Source organism: Epinephelus fuscoguttatus, linkage group LG21, assembly GCF_011397635.1.
Source record: "Epinephelus fuscoguttatus linkage group LG21, E.fuscoguttatus.final_Chr_v1".
NCBI lineage: Eukaryota > Metazoa > Chordata > Actinopteri > Perciformes > Serranidae > Epinephelus > Epinephelus fuscoguttatus.
In genome coordinates, this window is record NC_064772.1 from 33,727,161 (window position 1) to 33,755,030 (window position 27,870).

General features: G+C 42.7%; 1 protein-coding gene across 1 annotated transcript in view; it reads left to right on the top strand.

Moving 5' to 3' along the window:
- The window catches only part of kcnh2b (potassium voltage-gated channel, subfamily H (eag-related), member 2b), a 409,664-nt gene that overhangs the window by 39,681 nt on the left and 342,113 nt on the right, over positions 1–27,870 (top strand). Inside the window, exon 2 of the mRNA XM_049565471.1 lies at positions 4,439–4,669. Within this exon, the coding sequence (XP_049421428.1) occupies positions 4,439–4,669 (231 nt within the window). The remainder of the gene's footprint in view (positions 1–4,438; positions 4,670–27,870) is intronic.

The following is a 27,870-nucleotide window of genomic DNA, read 5'->3' on the forward strand; positions in this document are numbered from 1 at the left end:
TCATTGTTTGGCTCACAACTTCACTGTTTTGGTTCACTCCAAATCATTGCTGGCTGCAGCTGGAAGCTATTTTGTTTGGTGTAAAAGCACTTAAACCCCACCCCACACTTCCTACTCAGCAACGACCAGATAGATATAGATAGAAACTAACCGGTGAAAGTAGAGCAGCTAAAAAACAGCTATTACCTTGAAGAGCTGGTGGAGACCAAAAACGGCGTTAAAAGAGAATGAATATGGGACTGACATTCAGCAAACGGACACAAAGACTGTTAATGAATCTTGCTCTGTAACTGATAACCGGGCCTCCTGGAGTCATTGAAATTGGTGCTTGGGCCGTGACCTGTGGCGTCAGACACTGGCAAAAAAAGGCCGTCCTTGAACACTGGCATGATACGCGGCTGGTTGCCGTTATAGTTTAACAGTGCTAGGAGAATGTCAAGTTATTAAGCTAAACCCTGCCCTTTTTCCTAAAGCTAACCACATGCTTTTTTTGCCTTAAACCCAACCACGTGTGTAGTTGTTGAAGGAAAATAAAAGTCAGTTTGGTGGTGTACCAATGTAGCGCATTTATTTTGAAAACAGACAATGCATGAACCAGGCAGAACTTGACACGGCGTCCCAGACCGTCCTTGTGTTACTTTTTGCACTATAACCTACCTCTGTTAAATTGGCAATAATAAGAAGAACTCTGGTACTGTGAACATACATGTGAATGTCTTAATTCATACAGACTTTGCATGATTATTTTTTTTACCAGAGGTTTACTGCTTTTTTGCACATCATACTTTTGATTTATTTTGTGTTCAAATTGTTCATATGCTGCTTGTTCCACACAATTTCTGATAATAAAAGTATTTGAAAACAGTAAAATGTTCTTCCTTCAATTTATATCTTTGTAATGAGTGTTTGAACTATATTTAAGCCATCAATTAAGCCATTTTTAAATTGAAAAACTTTTAAAAAAATTGAATCGGCCGATATATCGGTTATTGGATTTTTTTATTCCATAATATCGGAATCGGCATTGGCCCCAAAAAATCCATATCGGTCGGGCCCTACACCCAGGGTACCTTGCATGTCATATCTGGACATGGAAAGTCCATGACTAAACGTCGATATGTGACGAGATCAGAGTGAGAATGTGTTGTAACTGATGGACATATGTAAATAGGCAACTGATTGCTAACAAGTTCGCCATATCAGTTTCAAGTGTTATCACATGTCAGTGTTGTGTTCACACCTTGTTACCTCAGCGGCAGGTTTAAGGCCACTGTTATCTCTGGTTAACCTTGCTAATATCAGCTTAGTAGAATATTGATGATTTACTTTTGGCTGACAGGAAATGATGGGAGAACAGTGGGTAATGACATGCAATGAAGGCCCTCGGCAAGATGCGTATTGGGTGCGTTTGTAGTCCACCAGCACCATGACGCATCCACACTATTAACAGTTTGTTACTGCCCACATCAAAACTGTGACATCATATCCTCTTTCTGTGCTCAGCGTGGGGTTATCTTGCACTATATTTGCTCTCCACCATTTTATTTGAGTGAATTCTTAGTGTGTAACTTGATGGACTTTACAGTGCCCACAAGTGAAATGTTTTGACAAAGGGGGCTGTGTTTTCACCGCAGTCTCTGGTCCCTTTACTTGATGCAGGCTAATTGCTAAGAAATATGGTCATGTTTTCCCTCTGCCTTCCTGCACACATCACTTCTGCTCTGTCCCCACTCCACTCTTTTTCCACCAAATATCCCTCCATTCATTATTTTGCTTCTGTTGCACCTCTCTTCCCTTCTCCATCCATGCCTTCCTCAATTTATCTTCTGTTTTTCTGTCATTCTCCCTTCCCAAAGTCTCTCTACCCAACCATCCCATTTCCATCTGTTAAGTCATCCTCATCCAGCCCTCCCGCTGCCTCTTGCTTCACCCACCATTTTCTCTCACCAGCCTCTCCTCCTCCCCTCTAACCATTCATATGACTATTTATGAGTGCAGTGTTCCTCACAGTGGGGCCCAGTACTAAGTGAAAGTAACAGGGAAGATTGGGGCTCTTCAGAAGCTTAAAGCTCTTTAGTGGAAGCCATTTGTCAGCCTGACAGACGATCACACTGATGCAGCACAAACACAGTCTCACATCCACAGAGGCCTCACGCTCATGCACATGTTTATGTTGTTTTTATGTGTTCCCACAAGACACGCCGGGGATTCAACTGGCACAAACTGGAGACTTGTAGTTTATTCACAATGTATGGGTCAGTGTGCTGGGTAAGCGAGTGCAAGCGTGTGTGTCTGTGTGAGTGTGTTCAGGCACAACAGCAGCTCTCTGAGTGCATTAAGATCATCCATAGACACTGAGCAGAGGCCACTGAGCAAATGGCTCCTTCTGCAGGAAGTGGTTTAGAGGGAGACGCACATCAGAGCCGTCAGTGTTACAGCTGCCATTTACGCTTTTGACCACAATTATGGACTTTATGGATTTTTGGTTACTCCAGTTTTATTTTGAAATTGGGAACAGGCCACTAAGCTGAAATATTGTGCTTAACATAGTGAAGCAGTTTGCTGTAAAGGACACCTGGTTTGTGTGCTTGAACTGGAGTGGTTCATATGAGATTAAAAAGGAAAAAGAGGAATATAACAACATATTTGGACTTTATTTGAATTATACTTATTCTATCTTAAAACTTTCCGTATGAAATGTCTGTAGGCTATATGTGCCCGTTTGCTTTGTCTTTTAAGTAAAAATCGAGACATTTTAGACCCGTTTCCACTGAAGAAGTTCCTGGTACTATTTGGGGGGCAGGAACTTTACAGGAACGTCCTCTCGCTCGGCCCTCTCAACCGCCGTGTCTCCACTGAGAGGGCGGAGTAGGAGGAAGGTTCCTGTAAAGTTACCGGGCTCTGGATGTGACGTAATCGTTGCGCGACCATTTTGACCGGGGCAATGCGGCAAAGAAACAAACAAAGAACAACAACAACAAAGAAGAAGAAGCAGATTTCTTGCTTTTCTTCTTATGACTCCTTTTAAAAATGTGACTCCTTGTCTGCTGAGTTTTAAAAATGCCGGCTATTTTGTTGCTTTCTGTTGACGTCACATCCCGCCTTGAGTATATCCAATCAGCACCAAGTAAACCCCAAGCCCCAGCCAGGAGTTTTCCAGGGCCGTTCTGAGTACCTACTCCGAGGCAGGGACTTGTTTAGCCCCTGTAAAAGTTCTGGAACTCTGTCCTTTGGGGGTGGTTCCTGCGGTGGAGACACGCACCAACGGCCCCGGCCCCGTAAAATTACCCCGAAGTTCCTGCGGTGGAAACGGGCCTTTTGACTTGTCAGCAGGAAATGCACAGGTGACTCTAATAGTGTCATTAGAGGACCCTTGAGCTGGTGTGGCAAACTGGGATGCTGACGCCACTAATATTATTGATTCGGAAGAAATAAGAAGATACGCGTTATTAGTTCTTGAGGGGAAATTCAATTTGTTCACTCTGTCATATATGCAAAAGCCTGAAATACACACACATGCACAAACAGGACCTATATACATGAATTAGATGGAGGGATGTCAGGGCGAGAGGGCTGCCATGGACAGGCGCTACGAACAGTTGGGGGTTTGGTACCTCGCTCAGGAGCACCTCGACCCACCCAGTCCACACTCCATGTTTGTTCTAGGTGGGCGCTTGGGCCGGTTAGCCTCCGGTTCCCAACCCAGGTCCTTCTGGACTGAGCTACTGGTTTCCTTAAATCGCAGAATGGTTCTTAAGTCACTTGGTTCTTAATGGTACTTAATCCCAGAGGGGAAATTCAGTGTTTTCAGTGGGAAATTCAGTATTTTCACTCTGTTGTCATACACACACAGGCCCGAAATACACACACACACACACACACACGCGCAAACGGCACCTATACATGCATGAAATAGATGTCAGAGCGAGGGCGCTGCCCATAGACAGGTGCCCTGAACTTATAGGGGTATGGTGCCTTGCTTAAGGCGAAATATCACCTCTCTAGCTACCGGTCCATGCTCCATATTTGGTTTGGATGGGGACTTGAGTCGGTGACCCTCCCGTTCCCAAGTCAAGTCCCTATGGACTGAGCTGCTGCCACTCCATAGCTCCATTATCAGCATTTGGATGCAGCAAGGGTACACAACCTCCACATAACTGTCGTCTGCAAGTGTGTTTTGTTTTCAGGAAAATATAGTAGGTCACAGATGCCGGTAAAATGGTCCCTTGGCAACATGGCATTAGCTCTATACAAATCAGCAAGAGGGAGGAAAATGTCTTCCTCCTTATAATGTTTAGCATTTGAAAAGTTTTGTGCAATTATATCCAGTTTGGGCTGAGAGTAAACTTTACAGAAAAGATTCTCCTGAGAAGAATCAATTCTCTGCATTCAGATTTCACAGCGAAAACTAAAGTAAACTTTTCTCTCCCGTCCACAGGTCGCAAGTTTGTCATCGCCAACGCAAGAGTGGAGAACTGCGCCATCATCTTTTGCAACGACGGCTTCTGTCACATGTGCGGTTACTCACGCGCTGAGATCATGCAGAAGCCGTGCACGTGTAACTTCCTGTACGGACCTGACACCAAGCGACTGGCCATCGCACAGATGGCGCAAGCCCTGCTGGGATCAGAGGAGAGGAAAGTGGAGATCAACCTGTACCGCAAAGATGGTAGGAAAATATAAAACCCAGTGTGTGTGTGTGTGTGTGTGTGTGTGTGTGTGTGTGTGTGTGTGTGTGAGAATTTGGAGTTTGTGTGTGTGTAGCAGAGGGTGTGTGGATTTATCGCCTGTTGACTTGTACATCAGATGAGGATGGTGATGATCCTCTGGTGTGTAAAGATGGAACAGCGTCTGGACATGATATCGTCACAGAAATGTGGAAATGGACTGCACCAAAAATCAGTGTGTGTACTTTGTGTTTGGAGCAGGAAGTGGCCAGCTTAGGAAAGATGTTGGCAGAGTATATGCCATTATTGTGTCTGTGTGAGTTTGCATTAATTGGGATGGAATTAAAGTGTATGTGTGTGATTCTATGTGAACTCCTGAGGCGCCTGAATGGCTTCGTCACCATAAAATGTACTTGTCTGTCAGCTGGCTTCAGTATCTGTTTGCTCGAGGTGTGTACTGAACATTTGGCACTCAGCAGCTCATGTTTATGACTGAACTGTGATGTGTGAGTGACCTGACTTCTGCTCACTGATGAGTCCACGTTGTACTCGGAGTGTCTTGCAACTTTTTTGTGCCAGATTTCTTGTTGCGATGAGCACTGACGTGCAGAAAATGCAGTATGGTACATTTGGTCTGTTTCCAGGTTGTATTTACAGGATGTGTGACTGTGGTGAGCAAAGCTGAGTGCCTTCAAAAAACAACGTGAATCGATTGACGTCTCCACATTCATGTAAAAGTCACGCCAACGTTAAAAACATCACAGCGGTTTTGTACCATTTTCATGAAGCGGCGATTTCAATACACCTACTGTAGCCCAAATTAACCTTTATGGTGACATGTACTTAAGACGAGACTAAACTGAGGGAAGCCCTTAGAGAATTCTCTGAAATGGCAAGAGTGTATATATCTGCACACATGCCAGCTGGACCAGGATCAGGTAACAGGACGCTGGCCATCGCAACGATAGACGGCTTCCATGGTGATAAAGAGCTGCCATGGTAATAAAATCAGCAGCTCCCTGGGCTGTGGCCAAAGCATCTGCTGGACATTTTCCACCTGTAGACAGACACCAGAGCAGCAGCAGGAGGAGGGCAGGGGGGAGAGAAAGACATTAAAAAAGAGAGAGAGAGACTGATGGAGGAGGAGAGGGCTTGAGACAAACCAAGGGGGAAAAAGAAGGCCATGTGACTTAAAGGCAGTAAAACAGCACCGCGCTGAGAAGTGAGGAAAAACCAGTGAGCGCGAGGTGGGAGAAATGAAGTGAGAGAATGGAAGAGGGAGACAGAAAGTGCATTTATCAAGTAATCTCAAAGTGTTGCTGGTGGTGAGAGAAAGCAAGGAAAAGAGAGAGGGAGAAACACAGAGATGGCGCCAGCTGTCTCCTCTCTAGTGATACTTCTGAGGAGCGCTTTGCCAATTCAACCCTCCCCTCTGCACATTTCACTTTCCACTGTTTATACTGGAGATGTGCACGCACCACACTCACATTCACACATGCACACACCAGCGATCCAAAGTACCTCGTAAAAAGCTACAACCCTGTATATAGAATCGCAGAGGTGTTGTCATTTCTGTCCCACTGGCTATGTTAACGAGATTCCGCCATGCTAACACATAGTTAAAGGCTTTGGAAGCGGCAACATTTCATGCCTGCAGCGGCCTTGTGCCAGTGTGGGCTGGTAGCCGTAAAGCTGCTGTTGGCATATGCTCTGCAGGCGCCTGAATGTGCCCTCACATTTTAGCCAAAAGAGAAATCTTGTCATACACTAATTTTTTAGCCCTGTGGTTTGTAGTTTTAGGAAGGAAATGATTCGTGTAATGACCACTCTCAAAGAAACGACTTATCTAATTAGAGCCACAAAACGAAACTGCTTTTTTCGGTGGTGCCACAGAAGTTTTGTATCAAGGCCACAAAACAGTAGCACGAGTATTAAAGTATCAAGTAAGTCCAGTGTAATTTGAGAGTGTTCAGATTTTGTGTTTGAGGCGAGGAGCATACAGATATACAGATTAAAAGTCATTTTCCATGACTGTTGGATGGATTATAGTTAGTGATGGCCAAATGAAGCTTCATGAAGCATTTTCTGTATTTTCTAAGCCCACTAGATGGCACTCATGGTTTAAAGAGAGAGGATCAAAGAATGTCAATTCATTGTGCTTTTGACCTTTTCTTGAACAAAAAGCACCATCTAGTGGGCTCATAAAATAAAGACAACGCTTCTTGAGGCTTCATTTGGCCATCACTAATTATAGTGGCTCATTTTTTTAAGATATTTTTTGGGGCATTCTTAGCCTTTAATGGATAGGACAGACAAGTGTGAAAGGGGGAGAGAGAGAGACAGGGAGTGACATGCAGCAAAGGGCCACAGGCTGGAGTCGAACCCGGGCCGCTGCGGCAACAGCCTTGTACATGGGGCGCCTGCTCTACCACTAAGTCACCGACGCCCCAGTGGCTCATTTTTTACCAGTTCACCAAACCTCCCAGTTCATGTCATTTTCTTGGATGATGCAAAACAACCACCGCTCCACCTGGCTTGGTCTCATCAAGGTGCTGGAAACATCCGTAAGTCCAAACTGGTAGAAAAAGATTTAATTGCATCTATGCAATGTGCAGGCAACAATGGACAGGCAGGTAAAAGTAGTGATAGCCAAATGAAGCCTCATGAAGCATTTTCTTTATTTTCTGAGCCCACTACATGGCGCTCATGGTTTAAAGAGAGAGGCTCAAAGAATGGCAATTCAGTGAAGCTTTCAACCTTTTGTTGAACAAAAAGAGCCATCTAGTGGGCTCAGATAATAAAGAAAATGCTTCATGAGGCTTCATTTGGCCATCACTAGGTAAAAGTAACCAACCTCAGTCTAATAACTGGCAGTATGCCTGTTCACTACCCTGGTGGTAGAAGCCCCACCTCCTGGGAGTTGTAGTTTTTATAAACAGGCTTGATGACAACATGCTAACGTGTTGATGGATTCTACGTTTGTGTTTTTTAGCAGAGATAGACGAGAAAATATTAGGGCTGTAGTCTCCTGGTCGACTAGTCGATTATTTGGTCGCTATTTTCTCGTCCGACCAAATTCTCATTAGTCGAATAATGGCTGTGTTACTTTCATAAGGAGAAAAGTTTTCAAAACACCCCAGTTGTTGACAGAAAGTTGGACTCGCCCACCCTCACGCTCTGCGTCGCGGTGACGCAGACCTCCTGTCTGTTTCTGTAAGCTACAACCATTTCCCTCAGTGGAAACGAAGCTTGTATCTACTTGTATTTCACAGATAAGAAACAATAAATTATGAAGACAGTAAAGCCTCCACAAAAATAGCATTTTAACTTGTGTGTATGATTTATCCTGGCTTCATATGAGCAGAGGAAATCTTCGCTCGTCGCTAGGCTAAAGTATACAATGTAAAATGCCTTAGGCTTGTGCTAATAACGTTAGCATGTTGTATTTATTTGGAAAACATGTTTAGTATAAGACAGTTGTTTTGTCAGTGAATGTTGTGAGTTGTAATGGAGCCAAATTATGTAATGTTACCTTTGTTACGTGTTGCTGTTGTCCCTGGTTTTATATGAGAAAAGATCGCTAGATGCTAGGCTAGTTTATACAGTGTAAAATGCCATAGGCTTGTGCTAATAACATTAGCATGTTGTATTTGTGGGGGAAATGTGTCCAGATAAAGACAAGTGTTTGTCTGTGAATGCTGCGAGTTATAGTGAAGCTGATTTATGTTCTTGTGTTTGAACTTGTCTCTATTAAGCCATGTTTAATGTGTGTTTTGAATCAACTATATAAATAAAGTTTGATTTGAACTAAACTTTACAGCACTTAACACAGTCCTCCTAGTGTTTTGGAGGTGTAACTGCAGAGTGACACAGACACACTGCCGCAGAAGTAAAAATAACATGCAGATTATTTTTTTCCCCCACAACTAATCGACTAGTTGAAGATTATGTGCGACTTTAGTCGACCAAGATTTTCTTTGGTTGACTACAGCCCGAGGAAATACTTGTTCAAAACTTATTGGTGATGCTGTTTTAATTGTTCTTTATGACGTTTGCTCCTGGTGCATTTTATGTGTAGTAAGCACCACACTTGGGGCGCTCAGTAGGTCAGTGGGTTGAGCTGGCGTCCCATGTACAAAGGTAATATCCTTGCTGCAGCGGCTGTAGGTTTGATTCCAGCCTTTGGCCCTTTGCTGCATGACATCCTCTCTCCACTTTCACACTTTTACTGTCCTGTCATAAGGTATGAAAGCCACAAAAATAATTAGGAAAAAAAAAAAAATACTGTGCCGGACTCTGTTTAAAAAATAAGCTTCTTAATGCTTTGTTGCTTGTCAACAGTGGTCAATTAATGCAGCAATTTGGTCTCGTGTGCTCTGATTAATTTGCACGCGGTAAACACACCAGTCATAATTTTTGTTTTAATGGAATCTTAGCGCCTTGCATTTCCCCCGGTGTTTGTCACCTCTGTTTTTGGAGAAGAAGCAAATAACAAGAATAACAGGTGAACCAGCATTAAAGTGAAGATTTTCTTTTTTAATAAGTGCCTCCTGGTGGATCTAATTTGTGCTGAAGTAAAGAGTTGTTTGTGTGGATCTTTAAAAGAGTAACTGATAAATAAATATATGTAAATGATAAATATTTGATAATATATAAAAATATAGCCTAACCCAAAACATGATAATAAAAGTACTGTTTATGCAGAGTAGTATATAAGTATCACTAAGCAGTATCGGCATTGATATCGGTATCAATAAAATCCTTACCATACGTATCCCTATTCATGAGCACTGAGATGGTTAAAGAGTGTTCAAAGCAGTTATTTACTGTGGCAATGCACACTGCATTTAGACAACATGCTTCTCTATGAATGGAGACTTGTGTTTGTCACGTTGCCATGGAGTTTCTAGAGAGGGCTTCAAAATGTTGCTATAGTAACCAAATGAAACTCTTTTGATTGGATGGTAAATGTCCTTTTTGGCTCTGGACACATCTCTTTTTATGTCAAGGACACTGAATGGGGTTGACACTGTAGTGCAGTGAGTGGTTCCCAACTGGTGGGTCGCGGTCCAGAAATGGGACACAGGCCCATTTTGAATGAACCACAAGGGACTGGTAAAAAAAAAAACACACTTTATTTTCAAGTACAGTGAATTTCCAGGGCAGAGCTTAATGATATTACTTTTTCCAGTAACTAGTAGAGTAACTGATTACTAATAAAATTTCAGCAATAATAACATATAGTGATGGCCAAACGAAGCTTCATGAAGCATATTCTTTATTTTCTGTGCCCACTAGATGGTGCTCATGGTTTAAAGAGAGAGGCTCAAAGAATGGCAATTCAGTGAAGCTTTCAACCTTTTGTTGAACAAAAAGCGCCATCTAGTGGGCTCAGAAAATAAAGAAAATGCTTCATGAGGCTTCATTTGGCCATCACTAATAATATAGTCACCCCAAAACCGAACAACTCATTACAACGTTACTTTTGTTTTACTTTTACATCACTACTGACTTGAAATACAACATCTCATCAGAGGACTCGTTCAAGTAATCGTTACGCTGAGCAGGCACGCCACAAAGCAGCAGGTCGGTGAAGATTCTCAGTCGTCCAGGTCATGGTAATCATAAGTGCTAATATCGTAGGCAGCTGGAATTAATTGCGTTTCTTGAAGACGTTTCGCCTCTCATCACATTTACAACTGAAGAAGCTATATGTGATATGTGGTGGATGAAATGATGCTCCATGAGTGACTCTGTGTCTTTTGGACAGGGCCTTGGGAATATACCGGTCACAGACAACCAAAGACTTCCAGGTTAAAAGAATAAAACAAAAATCAATTGCAGGCTATTGAGCCTTAGCTACACTTACCAGCAATTACCACGACATTCACATAGAGGCAGACATCTGAATTATGGGGAGATATGCATTAGGGTGTAATGGAAAAGTAATATAACGGGTCGTGTGACGGATCACTGTTGGCAGGGAGTAGTAAGTAAAGGAATATTATTACTTTTGAAGAGAGTAATGAGTGATATATTCTATTTTTAGAGTGACGAGTCCAACACTGGTCGTGAGTAAGGTAAAGGATTTTGATCCGTTATTGCATGTAATGTCTTTATTTATTCAAACGATACCTTCTGGCACCCACTGCCATTAGTTTACATCTGACCTGGACTTCTTTCTGTCTTTGTACCGACAGAAATCTTTCTGTCACTTATAAAATCCGTATTGATTTGCACTCAATTAAAGCTAGTGAATAAATAAAATATATTCCTACTGTAGGTAGGCTGTTTGTTATGTATGCATGTGGGCAGGGGTGACCCTGGGGCCCCATTTTTCTCAGTCATAGTCACACACACACGAACACACTCACACAGAGACACAAACACAGAGTCTTAGGTAACCCCAGCGGGCCACCTCCAAGCCATCAGAGAGCTGCTGATTGAACGCCGCGGACGCACCTCATCCATAATGCACACAAGGAGGAAATACTATGCCATCTCCTCTTGTCCCCTTTTGCCTCCTTCCTCCCCTCCGTCGCTCCTCCTTCCTCCTGCAAAGGCAAAGAGGGAGAGGAAAAAATAGTCTTTCCCTTGATCTTGAAAAAGCTACCTGTGCATGGAGCATGCAGGTGTGTGGGTTTTACTGGGAATGGTGGGACTGCGTAGCCATGACCCACACACACTATACATGCATACGGAGAACGCACACACATGCATGAACACAATGCACACATACACACACACAAAGGCTTCATCCGAGCCCATTTATCTCATGCCAAGCTCAGACATGAGCCTTCACGAAGATGGATCTCCCTTCTCGCTCTCACGCTCAATTGTCCGACTCCAATTGCTCACCAGCTTAATCAATCATGCTCTCCAGGTAAACTGCGATAGGAAGCAGACTCTGAGCGTGTAGAGGTTCTGGTATAGAACTGGCTACGGCCCCAGTTGGGTACAACCAGTAAGTCTTTCAGTCTCCTCACGGGCTGAATGTCACAACTATGTGGTTTTATGTTTGGTTCAATGGGAAATAAGATGGTGGCTAGCGGGGGGTTCAAAGGGTCAATGAAAGCATAGATGAAAAACAGTAAATGGGGGGAAGGGATAAACCAGGAGTCTATTTTAACTGGTTGGATATTCCCCCTTTTCTCTCTTTAACTTGCACTCTACGCCCTCCTGTCAGTCTTTGAATCTCAATCACTTCTTACCAATCTTTCTCTTCTTCGTCTGTCTGATTGTTTGTCCTTCTCTCCCCTCTTTCCCTTTTGGTTCAAGTTGCCGAGCCTCCTTTTTCGTCGACTCTCAGTGCCTTTAACTTTCTCGCGATCTTTGTCTATCTGTCTCTCTCTGACCTTCCACTACTGAAGCGAGAACATTGCTCGCCATCTGTCTGTAATGATGTAAGAGTGGGTTCTAATACAGGTTGTCTGTATCAAGGGCCTGTGAAGACAGCCATCATGAGCCAGATCAATCCAAGGACGTCACTGTTGTCAGTGTTGAGCTGCTGGAGCAAGTCATAATCCTATTTCACGAGACGGCTGTTTGACAGTTCTCGTCTGTAACGGCAGGTTTCATGCGTTTCTAGTTCAGGATAATGTAATCTCGTCAGACTGTGCTCCACGAGTTCACAGCAAGTAAAAAATCTTTTCTTTTTTTTTTTTACAGAGCTGAGTGAACTGACAGGTATTACATCAACCGAGCCGACTTTATTAGCCAGTCTTTCCAGAGACATAACTGATGCTTGTTTTCATTGGAGCATTATTCGCAGGTTAATGATGGCGACCAACTTCATCTGTAATGTCTGTCGATTGATTCATTTGTTAATTAATGCATTTTCCAGAACCACTTATCCTGTTAGGGAACGCTGACATCGAGCGAGAGGTGGGGTACACCCTGAACTGGGCTGACATGTTAGCTCCTTTTCCACCAACATTTCCAGGGACTTTTATTACCAACAATTTTTTACCTGGGTAAAAAAATTCCTGGTAATCTGTGTGGTTTGTGTGTCCACCGCACCTCAAAGCTCTGGAAAATTTACTCATATCAGCGTGATGACGTGGATGATTTGGCGTGTGCCCTGTATTTGGCTCCGCCAGCTTGGCTGGTTATGTGCTGGTGTAGAGAGTTGGTGCTGTTTGTCTCAGCCAGCAGCTAAGTTTAAAAGTATTTTAAGATAAGTGTCAAACTAAGGTAGTCTACATACAGACAGCTGTCATTTGAGCTTATTAGTATCAATTCACTGTCAGCCGAACTAGCGTGTTGTCCTTGTGTAAGACATAATGTTAGCGTCGGTGGATGAGAGACTGTGGACAGAGCATATTGAATATCACTGTCTACATTTTCACATGTATTGATAAATTATTGGCTTCTTACTCGCTAAGGGTTAATGTCACTTACAGTAACGAGTGTAGCTGCCGTCAACTCGAGTCATCTTCACTTCATTTCCAGCTGAGCTCAGCTGTTCACCGGTTACCGTGTCGCGTAGGTGTGTGTGTGTGTGTGTGTGTGTGTGTGTGTGTGTGTGTGTGTGTGAAGGAGTTCAGCGGATACCGTTAGTGCTTATCAATGCTACGGTCTTTGATAATTTAGCCTCGGGGCTAATTTAGTAACTGGTTTCAGTACCCATTCTTAATCAAAACACAAATGAATTGAAGCCTGTAGAAATGAAATAAAGTTTGCAGCGGCTGCCCGTACCAGGAAGCGCGGAACGCTGCAAGTGTGTGTTCCACCAATCAGTGTTCCTCGGCACACAGCCCCGCCCCTCAAGAATTCCGGGTAATCTGAAAAGTCCTACCCCCTTCTAGGTATGTTTGGCGTTTTTCGGTGGAAACGCTTAGAGGTTTTTTAAAATCCCGGGTAAATGATAAAAGTTCCTGTGGTGGAAAAGGGGCTAATGAGACACACTCACATTCACACCTACGGACAATTTAGAGTCACCAATTAACCTGCATGTCTTTGGACTGTGGGAGGAAGCTGGAGCACCTGGAGGAAACCCACACTGACACGGGAAGAACATGCAAACTCTGTACAGAAGGGCTCCCCGGTTTTGAACCAGGAACCCTCTTACTGTGAGGCGACAATGCTAACCACTGCACCACCATGCCAATTAATTTAACCTATTTTAACATAATTTCAATTCCAATTTTTCTTGCTCTATTTCTCCTCCCAAACAAAACATCTTTTACGTCAGCCTTTGTATAATATTTTCAGTACGTCAGACTCAACTCTGCTCGCTGAAATACACCTTAACACAACAGAGCTCAATGTACTTTACTAAGAGAGGTGGTATAATGAGGGCAAACTGTCTGAGATTGATCTCGTTCAACACATCGCTGCATACAGATGTGTGACCTCGCCTTGGCTTCGGTTGCCTGTGTTTCCTGACGCTCCACTCAAATGAAAGCGACTGTGTTTAAAAGGAAATGAAGACGTGACTTTCACAAGGCAGCACGATCAACTGTGAAGTTTTACCTGTTGCACATAATCCAACATGTTTTGCTGCTGTGCCGGGACATCAAGTTATTTAGCCAGCAGTGTGATGTTTGGCAAACAGGCAGACAGGTCAGGAGGAGGGACAGACAGATGGAGCCTCTGAGCTGAAATGCCACATTAATGATGTGTTAAAGCTAACTGTCCAGTGGTCAGGACATCATGGCTAATCCCATACACATCAACGAGCAGTTATGCCTTTTCAGTCCAGGGAGCCAGGTGCACTATGGACGCCTCTTCTCATTCCCCATGCTTACCTGCCATCTGTTACAGGAGCTCTGAATGCCCTGTACCTCTTGCTGAACCCACGCAAGAGAACAGTCTGTTGTTTGCTTGGTTGGAAATGGGCTAGTTTGTGTGTATAAGAGTAGTAGAGTTTAATCTTAATTTGAAGGAGAAAAAGAGTACACACAGATCATACATAAAGTAGCCCAAATCTGTTCATCCACCTGTTTGTTTCCATTGTTTTATAAAAAAATCTATGGCTTTTATTAAGAAGTATTTGTCTTCTGGACCTGCTAACCCTCCTCCATCCCAGGTCACACACTCTGCCCCTCTTTATTGTAGCTGAAACAAATGATCTCTGTCCCAAGGTCAGAAGCAGTGCCCAAAATTAACTTTTTGACTCACCAGCCAAAGGGGGCTGGCCGAGCACAGTTTTTACCAGACAGAATAATGAATTGCTTTTTGTCTCGCATAAACATTTGTGTCGGTACATTCCATTGAGATGATAAAGTATTATGTTAAATACAAACTTGAGGAAAGGTCAGAGCAACATCTAAAGCAAAATGATTTTGAGGGACTCATCACCACAGCATCAGCATGTGAATAACTTCACTTTGGTAAGCAGTGATGCAGTGTCTAACTCCTTTTTAGGGTGATGACGTCAGCGTGTTAGCTGGAGGCAAAGCACGACTCTCCCCCACAGGGCTGTAGGCTACATCGGAGTCTTAAAATGTGTTTGTCTTGTTGTGTTATTGGGAGCCAGAATAGAAGGAGTCATGGCTCAAAACCAGCCGCCACTGCCCGTCAACAAAAACAAAGATGGTTAAATGTGATGTGAGACCAAAGGACTGGACGGAGGCCATCTGACGCTCTACACTAAAATGAGAGCCCTGTTGAATTTCTGCATGAACAAAGGAGCGGTTAAGTTAATCACATGTTCACTCTGCTCGGCGCTCTGCTGCTCCGTCTCCACAGACAGAGTGTCCAGAGAGCGCTCTGCTACTCTGAGATTCAGTGCTCTGGATAACCGAACGGTACATCCAGACGGTGCTTTGAATTTATGAACCGTCCAGTGTGTGCTCTGCATATCTTCCTCTGTAGTCTAAAACAAGTCAACAGAACTTGCTAGCTAGTGCTAGTCATACTGTTTACCAACAGTAAAGGTGTCTTTATGTCTACATCTTTTATTGTGAAAGGTAAGAATGGAAGAAGTTGACGATGTAAGAGGCAATAAAGAGTTTGCTGTCTTGATTCAAACGACGGAGCCTCCATGGTTTTTATTTCATTACCTTCTTGAGTATGACTGCAACGTTAGCTAGCAGCAGACCGGCTGCCAGTGATAGTTTAGCAGATCAGCTGATGTCCCTTATGGTAAACTGTGCAGCAAAAATAGGAGCACTCAAGACAGTCAGTTTTGCATGTGTGTGTGTGTGTGTGTGTGTGTGTCTGACACAGAGAGCAGAGGAGCACCTCAGGAGCAGCAGAGCAGTGTGCTCCTAAATAACACCAAAAGAGACTCTCAGCACAGCTTTTGATTACATCACTACTTTGGTACACACATTTACCCACCATGGTGGCCGTAAATCTGTCGAGATTTCCTCGCCAAATGAAAAATCTATCTGCATTTGGCGCTTGGTGGGTGTTAATTTCGGACCCTGGTCAGGAGACAGCTGTGTCAGCAATTCAGTGTTCTTTGTCTCAGCTGTATAAAAATCTGTTGTCTTCCTCTTTTGGGTAGCATTCAAGTTAGTGTGCCTTTGCACCTCATACACACAAGACAAGTCTTCATTTCCTCAACAGCTGCGCTATATGACTGTCAGAAGCGTTCTTGCATTGGCACTGAACACACACACAGTCGTAGGGTTTTTGGAAATGACATAAAGAATGTTGGCTTCACGGGTTTTATTTTTGCTACTCCCAAGAGGTGTTTGTGCCATAAAATGTCCCTTTATTCCCCCTATAATGAAATTATAGACCATCTGGTTCCAGCTGAACATAACATGCAAAGCATTAAAACACAACTGACTGACAGCTCTCTGCCAAAAACCTTGAAATCCCATGACAGACTCTGATAAATCGCCACCCCAGCTCCAGATATAAGCATTAATTGTTCCAGCCTGTGTGACTGCACACTGACACCCCCAGGCATTATGAAAAGGCTGCCTTGAGTGTGTTGTGGGTCTTGAGGACTGGCAGGTGTCTATCAGAAAGTGTAAGAGCCCTCGCAGAATTGTGCTGTGATAATGCAGCGAGCCCAGAGGAGCAGGCTGTCCTGTGTGACTGAGGGGACTCTTGATTGCCTAGCAGCGGTAGCTAAGCACAGCACTTAGAGACCTGCAGCCTCTCTGGAGAGGTTACCACTCTATGCCGATGACTGCCGTGGATGATCCCACCTCCAGCTAAGAGCACATAGCGCACACACACACACACACACACACACACAAACACAACTAATGCTGTCCGCTGTCGCCCACACAACAACAAGTTGCATTAGGTTTTTTTAACTGCAGGTACAGGCGTCCATTTTCAAAACGGAGATGGAGAGCTTTTTGTTTTGGTTCAGCACAAATGAAGCAGATAACGACATGAACTTGAACTTTGGTTTGTGGTGTAACAGGATAGAGGACAGGGGAGAGAGAGAGAGAGAGAGAGAGAGAGGGTGACGGTCTGAATAAGATCACAAACACCAAACTGAGGAGCTTCATGGTCAAATTACACATCACTCCGATTCTACTCTCTCGTCTTGGCGTCTGTGAACTGAGCTCACAGTGCGCGTTTGTGTTTATTTGTGTGTGCATTTCCCTCCTTTTTTTGATGACACCCAAATAATGAATCGTGACATGTAGAAGTGCGATAGCGCTGCATTGTGCGTCCGCCTCATTAGTCACCCAATGTCCTGTACAAGGCTGCTCTGCACGCTTGCACACACATACAAACATCCTCATACACCATCTGAATCAATGTGGGCGTTTAAAAAAAAACACATGCTCAAGGTAATATAAAGTAATGCTTTGTGTGTGTGTGTGTGTGTGTGTGTGTGTGTTTCTTGGAGTGCAATAATAGTTGATATCCAGGCTGAGTGCACAGCATTGACCCTGTTCAGCTAAGGCTAAGGAACCAAATTTAATTCAATTTAAGCAGACAATTTAATCTTGCCCTTGGAAGTGGCTTATGTAGATATATTCATAATCTTGTTGGGAATCAGCAGATACAAATCTCTCACTTAGCTTGGAGTCCTGGTTTGTGAAGTTAATGTACTGGTTGCGGGTCTGGGCCTTTGGATACACACTTAGGTTGCTCTCAGACCTAGAGTCGTCTCCTTTGGTCTGAATCAGGAACTAATTTTGTTGCAAAGTTGTATAATTGTCTAGAGTTGGTTTGTTTTCTGCTGCTCTTTCTATGTGGGAAAAATCCAGGAAGTAAAGCAAACGTTGAAGAAGAGTACACTTGCAAGATAAATGTGACACTTTCTAATGTCACAATGGAGGGACAACTACGCAGGTTGATTTTAGCGCTGCTCATCGTGGACTATATCGCTGTCATTGTTCATTTTAGTCAAAGCATACAGTTTGAAAACGAGGCAAATGCGGCTCCAACTAGAAAACAATGTTTTGATGCATTGGATGTGCTGAATGTGCATATTAAGGCAGTACAGGAGGAGGTGCACATTAATAATCCTCCAGGACTGTAACATGCTCATGTTTAACCCAAACAATGTGTCATGTGACTGCAGTTGCTTCACATCCAGGTCGGAACACCTTCTCACCACAAACCAACTGCACCAGAGTTCCTTTGGAACCGGACTGAGACCACCTCTTCAAGAAGGTTTTGGCAGTTTGATTGAACCGAACCAAACAGGGCAGCCCTAACTGTACAGACCCAGGCCTGTCTCAATCCTTACTATGGATTGAAGTTGTCTTGGTGTGCCATAACACACACGTCACTAACCACAGCAGTGACTTCCCAATCGCTGTGTTTCTATAATCAGTTTTCCACTGAAGTCTGACTCAAACCGGAGCTGCTGCATGAGAAATTCAGCCAAGCTGACCTGATTTGGTGTTAAATGTCAGGCTCTAAAATATGCTAAGTGAACCATAGTTGGTTTCACTGTGTGCTTGTTCCATATGAAAACACCCCACCACATCACAGAGTGCCTAACACATCATATTTTGTGGCCCCTACTTGCGTAGATGATGTGGAAACAAGTTGAATTCCAAGTTCAGTCATCATTTTTCTTCTCACTCCGTCCCCAGGAAGCATTTGCTCTGCATTTCAAAGTAATGTGATGCTTACATGTGGAGATGGACACGGCTACACATCATGCTGTGAATGGAGGTATAATCTGCTCCTTTATTTCACACATGCACATTTCTTTTATTTATAGCCATAGAAACATGCAAACTGTAAATATACATATAAATATATGTGTGTTTGTCACCCAGCACAACTTTCTTTTGAGTCAGCAGTAGAATTGATGTAGTATCATCACACATGCACACACACACGAGTTTCGAGGATACCTTTCCTGCAATGTGAGTCTGCCATCACTGAATGGATGCAGGGAAGCTGTTGTACTTGAATGAATGAAGCTTGGCTCGAACAAACCTCAGAGGTGTCTGTGTATACTGCATGTGTGCAATATAAATCTGCTATTAAATAATTATCTTAAAATTTGTGGACCGGTTTAGTCTATTTCCCTCCACCATAAACTCCTCTGGTCTTTGCTCTCAGTTATATCCTCATACTCTCTCTCTCTCTTTGTGTTTCCCACAGCTCTACATCAGCATGCAAATTGTTATCGACTCTCCTGTTTCGAATTTGCAAATTTGCGTTGACCGTCTCACAAAGCAGCCACTTTGACTTGTTTTTGTGCCAGCTCAGAACACATTTACAACAAAACCACGTATTTCACTCATCGATGAACAACAGTTTACTAAGCTGTAAGGATGAGCATGTACACCATTATCTTTATCTGAATGGGTGGGAGAAGAATTTAAAGTGGTGATTGTATTGAGCTAATACTGTGTATCACCGATGTCTGAACTGTTTTATTCAAGAAAGTGGAAACACTTTTGATTAAAACATGAACAGAGAAACCACTTTATTTCCTCATATTTCACAGGTGTTACAAGTGTCTTTAAATATTCATCAGTTACTTTTTGAAACCCACATGAACCGCTCTTCATCTTCATCAATTGGATCCACTGCACAGCACTAATTTAAAAAGAAAATACTTCACTTTTAAAGCTGGCTCACCTGTTATTCCCATTATTTCCCTCTTTAAAAACACAAGGAGCAAATTCCAGGAGTTTTCATTCAAACAAAGTCGTGACTGGTGTGTTAACTGCATGTCAAAATCACCTCAGGAGAGACACTTCAGGTGAATAGGGTAAAATTTTAAAATAATAGATATCATCATGAAACTTCCTCAGTTGATTACTTACAATAGTATGAAAAAAAATGTATTACAAGTTTTAACATTTAAGATTAGAAGATAAATCTGAACATCTGATAAAGCCAGGTGCAAAATTCTTTTTTCATTTTGTTTACATATAAGATGAAAAAACAATTTCAAAGGGATTTAAGGATATCTGCTTTTATTACCTAGAAAATCAAATATACTGTCCATAGCGTTAAAAAACCCTGCCATGTTTTGGGAATAAAATGTCATATATAAATCAGGCTAGGAATGATTTATTAACAAATCCCTCTGTAAATATCTTCAGAATATAGCTAGGTGTATAAATGGAAAGTTTGGTGTCCATAGGTGCTACAGAGGCTGAGATGTTCGACTTGGAGTATGACAAAAAACTCACTTTGAGAAAACGGCATTCAAAGATTTACATTGGGGAATTTAATACATTTCTATTGGAAACAATTGTTCACAAACAGAATAAATGTTCAGGCCTTTAGTAATAATAATATAGTACAAGTCCATACTCATTGGTAGCTTCGTCACCTTCTACCTATGCCAATCCTCAATGCCTATGTGCAGTTTCACATAGATTGACCACGTCAGTGAGTAGAAAAACGCGGGACAGACAGAATGACTGACTGACAGAATGACACACTGACAGTTTCAGTGATTATGTACAGTATACCATACCATGACTTAGTCATACCAAACATTAGAAACAACACCAACATTGGTCCACAGGGGGAGCCACAGCGATCGGTCGCATTTTAGCCATTTTGAAGCATTTTTCTGTTGTTATAGCGCCACCCAGTTGCCAATTAGAGTTAAATTTCTCCAGTCACCTTGAGGCGTCCTGTTCTACATATCTACCAAGTTTAGTAAAAATCCATATGGCGGTTAGGCCTAGATAAGAAATGAGCTCTCTAGTGCCTCCATTTTGTTTGATGGGGTCAATAATGGAGGGGTCCCCTCAGATTATGTGTGGTCATATGCCTACAAAGTTGCGTGGTGATGGGTGAAACCCTTGAGATGTTCTACACCTTTATGTGATGAGCCACGCCCTCCGCAATATTCATTGCCTTATAGAAGCTCAGTTTTAGGAAGTTTTCCAACTTTTGCCAAGAGGGAACTTTAGATATTGGTCCCTAGATTATGTTCACCCAGTTTCATGCAGATCGCTCAAACTTCCTAGGAAGAGATCCATTTGAAGGGTTTTTCAAAAAATTCAAAATGGCGGAAAATCTATATAAGCGGAAGTTATGGGTTCTTGAGGCAAATGTGTTCCTCATGAGGAGAGGCATCTCTGTGCAAAGTTTCATGTCTCTACCACATACGGGGCATGAGATATGCCCATTCAAAGTTTGCAATTTCAGTCAGTTGCTATAGCGCCCCCTTTGGCCAAATGATGTAATATTGCTGCATTGGCATCCTCCCATGACCCTCTACCACTGTGCCAAATTTCACATGGATTGACCAAGTCAGTGAGGAGAAAAACATGGAACAGACACACAGACAGAGTTTTCGTCATTATATAGTAAGATATTTCAAGCTCATGAAAACTGATCATTTAATAACATGACAGGCATATAAGACCTACAACTGTAGTAACCCAGCTAATAAATGTATTCGGGAGAAACTTGCTGCTGCAAGTCGACAAACTGTAATAAAATAAACGTCTAAATGTATAATTTGAATGTTTTCTTTATAGCAGTTTGAAAGAACACATATTCAGGGAGTAAACTAGCCCAAAAATCTCAAAATTGTCCACTGCATGAAAAATGGATGTTTTTGCCTGCCATGTCTCGCCTTCAAAAGACCAAACTGCCTCCCAAGTTACCAAATGACCAGTTGCTGAGAAGCAATGTCGCAATTGAAAAGACAATTTTTTAAAAGGAGTCTGGCGCCGATCTCACTTCACATAAAGGCACCAGGGCTACATCACATCCCATCCAGCAAATGTAATGGAGAACAATCAGGGCAGAACGGCCAGTCTGTTTCAAATGAATATTTTCTCGTCTGGCTCAGCTCAAAATCAGCACGTTGTTCACTACTGAGCCTGTTTGTAAGCAGGAGACTACTGACAATGCTGTCTTCACTTTACCTGTTCAACTAATTTAAGCAGTTTGGATAGCTGCTCCTCGACTGTCTCGCTGTTATAACAAGAACTAACCACGGACACTTACAACATTTGTGAACTCGTGGCGTTGCACCGAATGTAGGGGAACCACTGGAGTTTGGGTATTTGGTGTTTTGGCATTAATAAAATATTTTTTGGCCTGTTGGTCTGAGCAATTATAGGAGAAACACTGACAGTGCAGCGTGTTTACCTTTCTCTCTTCCCTCCGCTATCTATCTTCCATCTCTCTCTTTCTTTTTAAGTTCATGTTTTGTCTAGACATTTCCAAGCTCCAGAGTGCTGCTGTATACGCACTCATCCGACAGACGCATCAGTCCAGAGGTTCAAAGCAGATCTTAGTGCACTTGTATTATTCTGTTTCTTGCTACAGCAGACTAATCTGAATATGCATGTGTACAGTATGTAAATGTCTCTCTGTTTCTCCCCCTCGAAGTTCAGTGTGTGTGTGTGTGTGTGTGTGAGACAGAGAGATAGAGACTGTTGTGGAAAGTCTCAGTGGAAAGTGTGTTTATGTATGTGGAAACCTCGACTGTAATATGAATCGGGGTATCCTGTCCACTTGCGTGTATGCCTCAGTGTGCTCGCTCACACACAAACACGTACACATGCAGCATTGCACGTACAGATTTGAAAGGTTCTGTTCTGAAAAGGATTGGTCTGTTTTTCTCAAGTTCATTATTGGAGACTCTAATGTTTCCTCTGATGTTTAGAGGATCGCTATCGTAGCCGACATCAGTCCCAAATCATTTCTAATATCCCAAAAGGACATTTTTATTTCAAAGGAAAAGCTGTAAGATTTCTGTCTCTAAAGAAGATTATATAGTATATCTGTATTACTGTTCAATACCGTATGTATTAAATGTGGGGACTCAACTATTATTGGATGGACCATAACTTGGTAAAAGTTGAAGTTAGGGATGTCTGTTTCAGTTTATTTTGCTTCTGATAGCCCAACACTCCTAACCTTTTTCCAATGCCAAATTTTATTTTCATTGCCAAAGCTTTCTGTCGTTGTTGTTGCCTCATAAACCAAAAGGTTAAAATGGACATAAAGACATAAAATAGTAACTTGTGATGTCACACATCAGGTCATTCACTGAGTCTTCTGGCCAGATACTTTACAGATTTGAGACTGACAGCCGGCCAGACGCCATGAACAGCAGATGGATGTGGAGATACTGTGGTAATAGGTGCAGCGAGTCTGCCTCCTTCCCGTACGGTCTTGTTAGCGTATGCTGCACTCTTCCATCTCGCTTGCTGCTCCGTATCTGTGCCACAGTGGAAGCCTGTTAAACAACCAATGGATCCAAACAAGTCATAAAACTTTTTCCAAACACTTTTTCTTATTGTACATGTATAGATAGTTAGTTACAGATATCCCTTAGATGTCAGTGTGCAGATACTTTGAGAGTTGGGTCCATTTCCAGATTTGCTGGGCTGGTCCGTTGTATGAGGTTAAACCGATTCTGTATTAACCTGTGCTGACAGTGTCATGACGCTAAATCCAACTTTTATTAGGTCATAAATAAGCATTAACAGACTTAAAGAACTGTCAGCAGAGGCAACATGACGTAGATTGAATTTAGTAAAGGCGGGAGCAGGAAAGAGCAGCAGATGTTGTGTTTGTTTACCATAAAGTTCATGTGTTTTTTGGGGTGACGAGAGAAGATATTGCAGAGTTCGTCTCTCAAGAAAACTTAAGCTCTGCTAAACATTTTGGATCTGAAGCTGATGTCCTAACTGGCTGTTTTAAGCTGAACTTTTGCGTGACACCCTATGTCATTGTGGTTTATCGTTTTGAAAGTGTCGCAATGGACGAAGTACAGCTGATTAATGGAGTTAAAATGAGTTATTGGTAACACTTTACTTGAAGCAATCTACATAAGACATGACACTGTTTTGAACCTGTCATGAACATTATGTACATGTCATAAACGTTCATGACTGCTGTCATTAAGTGTCGTTTAGTTTTTGTAATGACAAGTTGGCATTGTTTGGGTTGTCTTGATTATGACAACTTGATATTAATCAAAGTGACATTACCAGAAGTTGCCTTTGTCATGACAAGTTGACATTAGATTTGTTTGGGATGTCCTTATAATGACAACTTGACATTAACATAAAGACATCTCGTGGTAATGTCACTTTAATTAATGTCAAGTTGTCATAATCAAGACAACCCAAACAATGTCAACTTGTCATTACAAAAACCAAATGACACTTAATGACAGCAGTCATAAACGTTTATGTTACACGTTATGTTTATATTTACATAATGTTCATGACAGGTTCATGACCGTGTCATGTCATAGTTATGACAGTGTCATGTCACTCTTATGTTGATACCTTCAAGTAAAGTGTTACCGAGTTGTCTATACCATACCTCCTTATGTCACTACAAAAACCACTATAAGGTGGCGGCTGTCTGGACAAGTGACTCAACGATCATATCGCAAGCATTTTTATCAGAGCAAAGCTGGAAGGTACGAAGGATTTCTGAGCAAGCATAAGCCGCAAGAGTGGTATCCTGATACTATTCATGTACCTCTACTGACTGAATAATCAGCTAATCATTTCAGCTCTAGTGTCAGTGCTGCTTAGCATGAAACACTCCTGGGTATGTTTTACTGGCTCCACTTGAGTTGTGGGACTGATGCCTCAGGGATGGATGACTGAATCCATCACCTATAAAAACAGGCTTTGCCCATTTTTTAGATAAATACATCTTTCTATATGATGACCGGTTGGCAGGAGAGTGCATACAATAGCCTGTCTCTAGGTCACTGCTCTAAGGTTTGCTTTAGCAACTGCTCTATAAAATCTGAGGAGACTTATGGGTCCTGCCACGACGCCAGCTGGACTGACCTGACATAGCTCTCATCAAGAGTGATGGACACACAGAGCCGTTTTAGAGACAGTAATAGGATGAATAGGTAGAGCGGCTCCATTCTTACAGCTTTATTACTTCATTTGCCTGCGTGGCACAGGTCCATCAGGGCCTGTCAATCAACGCCGGCTGCAGAGAGCCCTCATATCTGTTGGATGTGTTGCATTCTTCTCTGTGGTGCAAATATGCAGCTGGCTTGGCTTCTTTAGTTGCTGTCGCTCCTTCATGCTGGTGAACGTGTAGAGGAAATGGCGTTGGGGCAGAGTAAGAATGGGGACTACAGAGTGATATGTCGTTAAACTAAAAAGGCAGTTTGGAACAAGGTGTACAAATGATAACGTGTGTGTGTGTGTGTGTGTGTGTGCTTTCAGGTTTTTTGAGCAATCTGGGTTTACACTAACGTATGTGTGTGTCTTAAAAGTGCTGACTGAGGAATGAATGGCTTGGTGTGTGTGCTACACAAATGCTCATCCTGAAATTTTGACTGCATACCTACGTGCCGATGTCATTGTTTATTTGAGACCCCCTTGATGAGTGTGTGTTTAGCTGACAAACCTCTGGCTGATGTAAAGCAGAGGATTCCCCTCTGCCTCCATTCCTCTGTTTTTCTATCTCCGTCTATTTCTGTCTCTTCCTCATCATCGCATTCATCGCTCCACAAACACATAAAAGAGGAAGATGTACATATTTGTCTGTGTGTATGCAGACCTGCTTTGATCATATGCTGTGTTGCATCCCTCTGAAACTGTTGAGAGATCAAAGCAGCACCAGCTTCGCTTATGTTTTGATTCATGTAACTGAGGAGAGTATTTTTAGTCCCCAATGGGCTGAGTGACCTTTCAGAACAAGGACTGCATGCAGAATGTGTCAGCTTTGTACTTTTTTAGGCTGTAAAAGGTGGTGGAGATAATAAACATGTTCTGTGAACAGTATTTCAACAAAAGCCAAAAGTAGCTTACAGCCTTTGTTTCCTATGGTTGCACATACATTCGGAAAATACAGATATATATGAAATATCATTTGGCATTTTTTCTGCAGCTCCTATTCAAACAGCATACAAGCTATGTTAGCATTTCACAAAGAATCGAGCCTGGTCTCACTCTAAAGTCGTTGAAATCCGGCGCTTGGGCAGTGAGTTGCGGTGTCAGAAACCAACGGAAAGAGGCGTCCTTCAAACGCTCCGGGACAAGAGCGAAAGTTAAGATGGCGAAAGTCTAGTCGTAAGATTCTAAAGCCAAACCCTGTTCTTTTTTCTTTTTCCTAAACTGACCACTTTCTTTCATTGCCTAACTGTACGTTCACACCAACAGCGACCAGAGCTTCCAAAACGGCGGAAGTCATTCATTTTCAATGAGAGCCTGGCGACTTGAGGGACTTGGGCGACCAAAGCGACCAGAGCAGTCCGGAGGGGAGTTAAAACTCATTTAACTTTATGGTAATGAGCTCTGACGCGGTTCGGCGACAACCAATCGGAATGCTGATGTGCTTCGATGAAGCAGGTCCCAGAGAACAAGCCATGTAACTTTGGTTCCTACAGCACACTTGTTCTGACGATGGATATCGAGAAGTTTATTACTTGCATTCGTACCCACTCAGTCCTTTATAGTGTGTCGCTGTTTGGTTACAGAGACCAAAATAAGAAGAACGGGGCTTGGACCACGTCACGGAGGTAGTTGGTTGGTTTGGTGAGTTTTAAAGTGTGTAATGTTCGTAATAGAGGAGAGAAGTGCAGGCTAATGTTGTGACGTAGCATGCAAGTCTTCCTTGCTTGGTTTGAATGGGATGACATACGTTTTCTGTTTTTATTGACCAAACATAACTTTCTGTGGGCCAACTATGAGCTTTTTGACTCGACAACAACAAGCAGCAACTACGCTGCTTTCAAGCCAGTAGTCCACTATGCGGCTCCTTTAAATTGACAAGCACGATCGAACGCTCAATGATTCACGTGATGAGCGACTAGAACGACCAAAGCTGCCAGAAATATTTTTGACAGTCGTGCTTCTCGGGCGTCTGCGAAAGACTTTGCCTCTTTGGAAGCTTCAGTAAACCCCACCATGTGTGTGTTGTTGAAGGAAAAAAACGTTGTGGTGTTGTACCGATGATATGTAGCCAGTTGCCGTGATAGTTTAACGGCCCCTGGTGGCGTCAGGGGGAAATGTGGCGGGACATGGATGAAAGTGAAGGCGGTGAAAGTCGGTGGATGGGTCCAACAAACACAGACTTTCACCTGAGAGAGTGGTGTTCACGTCCTCTAAGACTCTAAAGCCAAACCCTGTTTGTTTTTCCTGAACCTAACTATGTGCATTTGTTGTTGAAGGGAAAAAATGTCAATTCGCAGTGTTGTACCGACACATTGCACACCATATGTGGACGTTGAAAAGCAATGACCAAATGTCAATATGTGACGAGGTTGGAGTGAGAACATGTTGTAGAATCACGTGGCAAATTATATGCATGCAGTTCTGGTCTTTGCCTCAGTATCCCTACAATATGGAGAATACATTTAATGCATATTCATATTATGCAAGGACACCTTCTTTTGTGTAAATATTCATGTTTGTTTACCAGAAAATGACGTCATTACCTTTTATTTTTCCTCTGTTATGGGGTGATTTTCCAGCACTGCGAGGAGGCCCTGCTGCTCACACAGTGCCACAGCTTGCGTGTGAAACACAGAAAAACACAGCAGCGCGTGGGTTTGACTAACCTACCTGTCCCCATGGCTTTTACTCTGAGTGTAAAATCGAAGGCGCTCATCAAAGACGCATTCATCTGCACACCTCTCATTTGTCACTGGCCATTATTCGTTATGGTGAATGCTAATGCACTAAACATGTTCTGTCTGTCTCTCTCTCTGTTGCCTGACTTCCGGAGAGCACTAATGTCGTTTGTTGCTGCGCACAGCACATGTCCATTAGTATTATGGGTCTGGCTTATTTGCTGGAGTATTTGTTACATTTTAATTAGAATTACCGCAGACTGTCATTCCCCTGTGGCACAGAGCAAGGAAATAGTCTGAAACATTAGCTCGACTCTGTTGTTT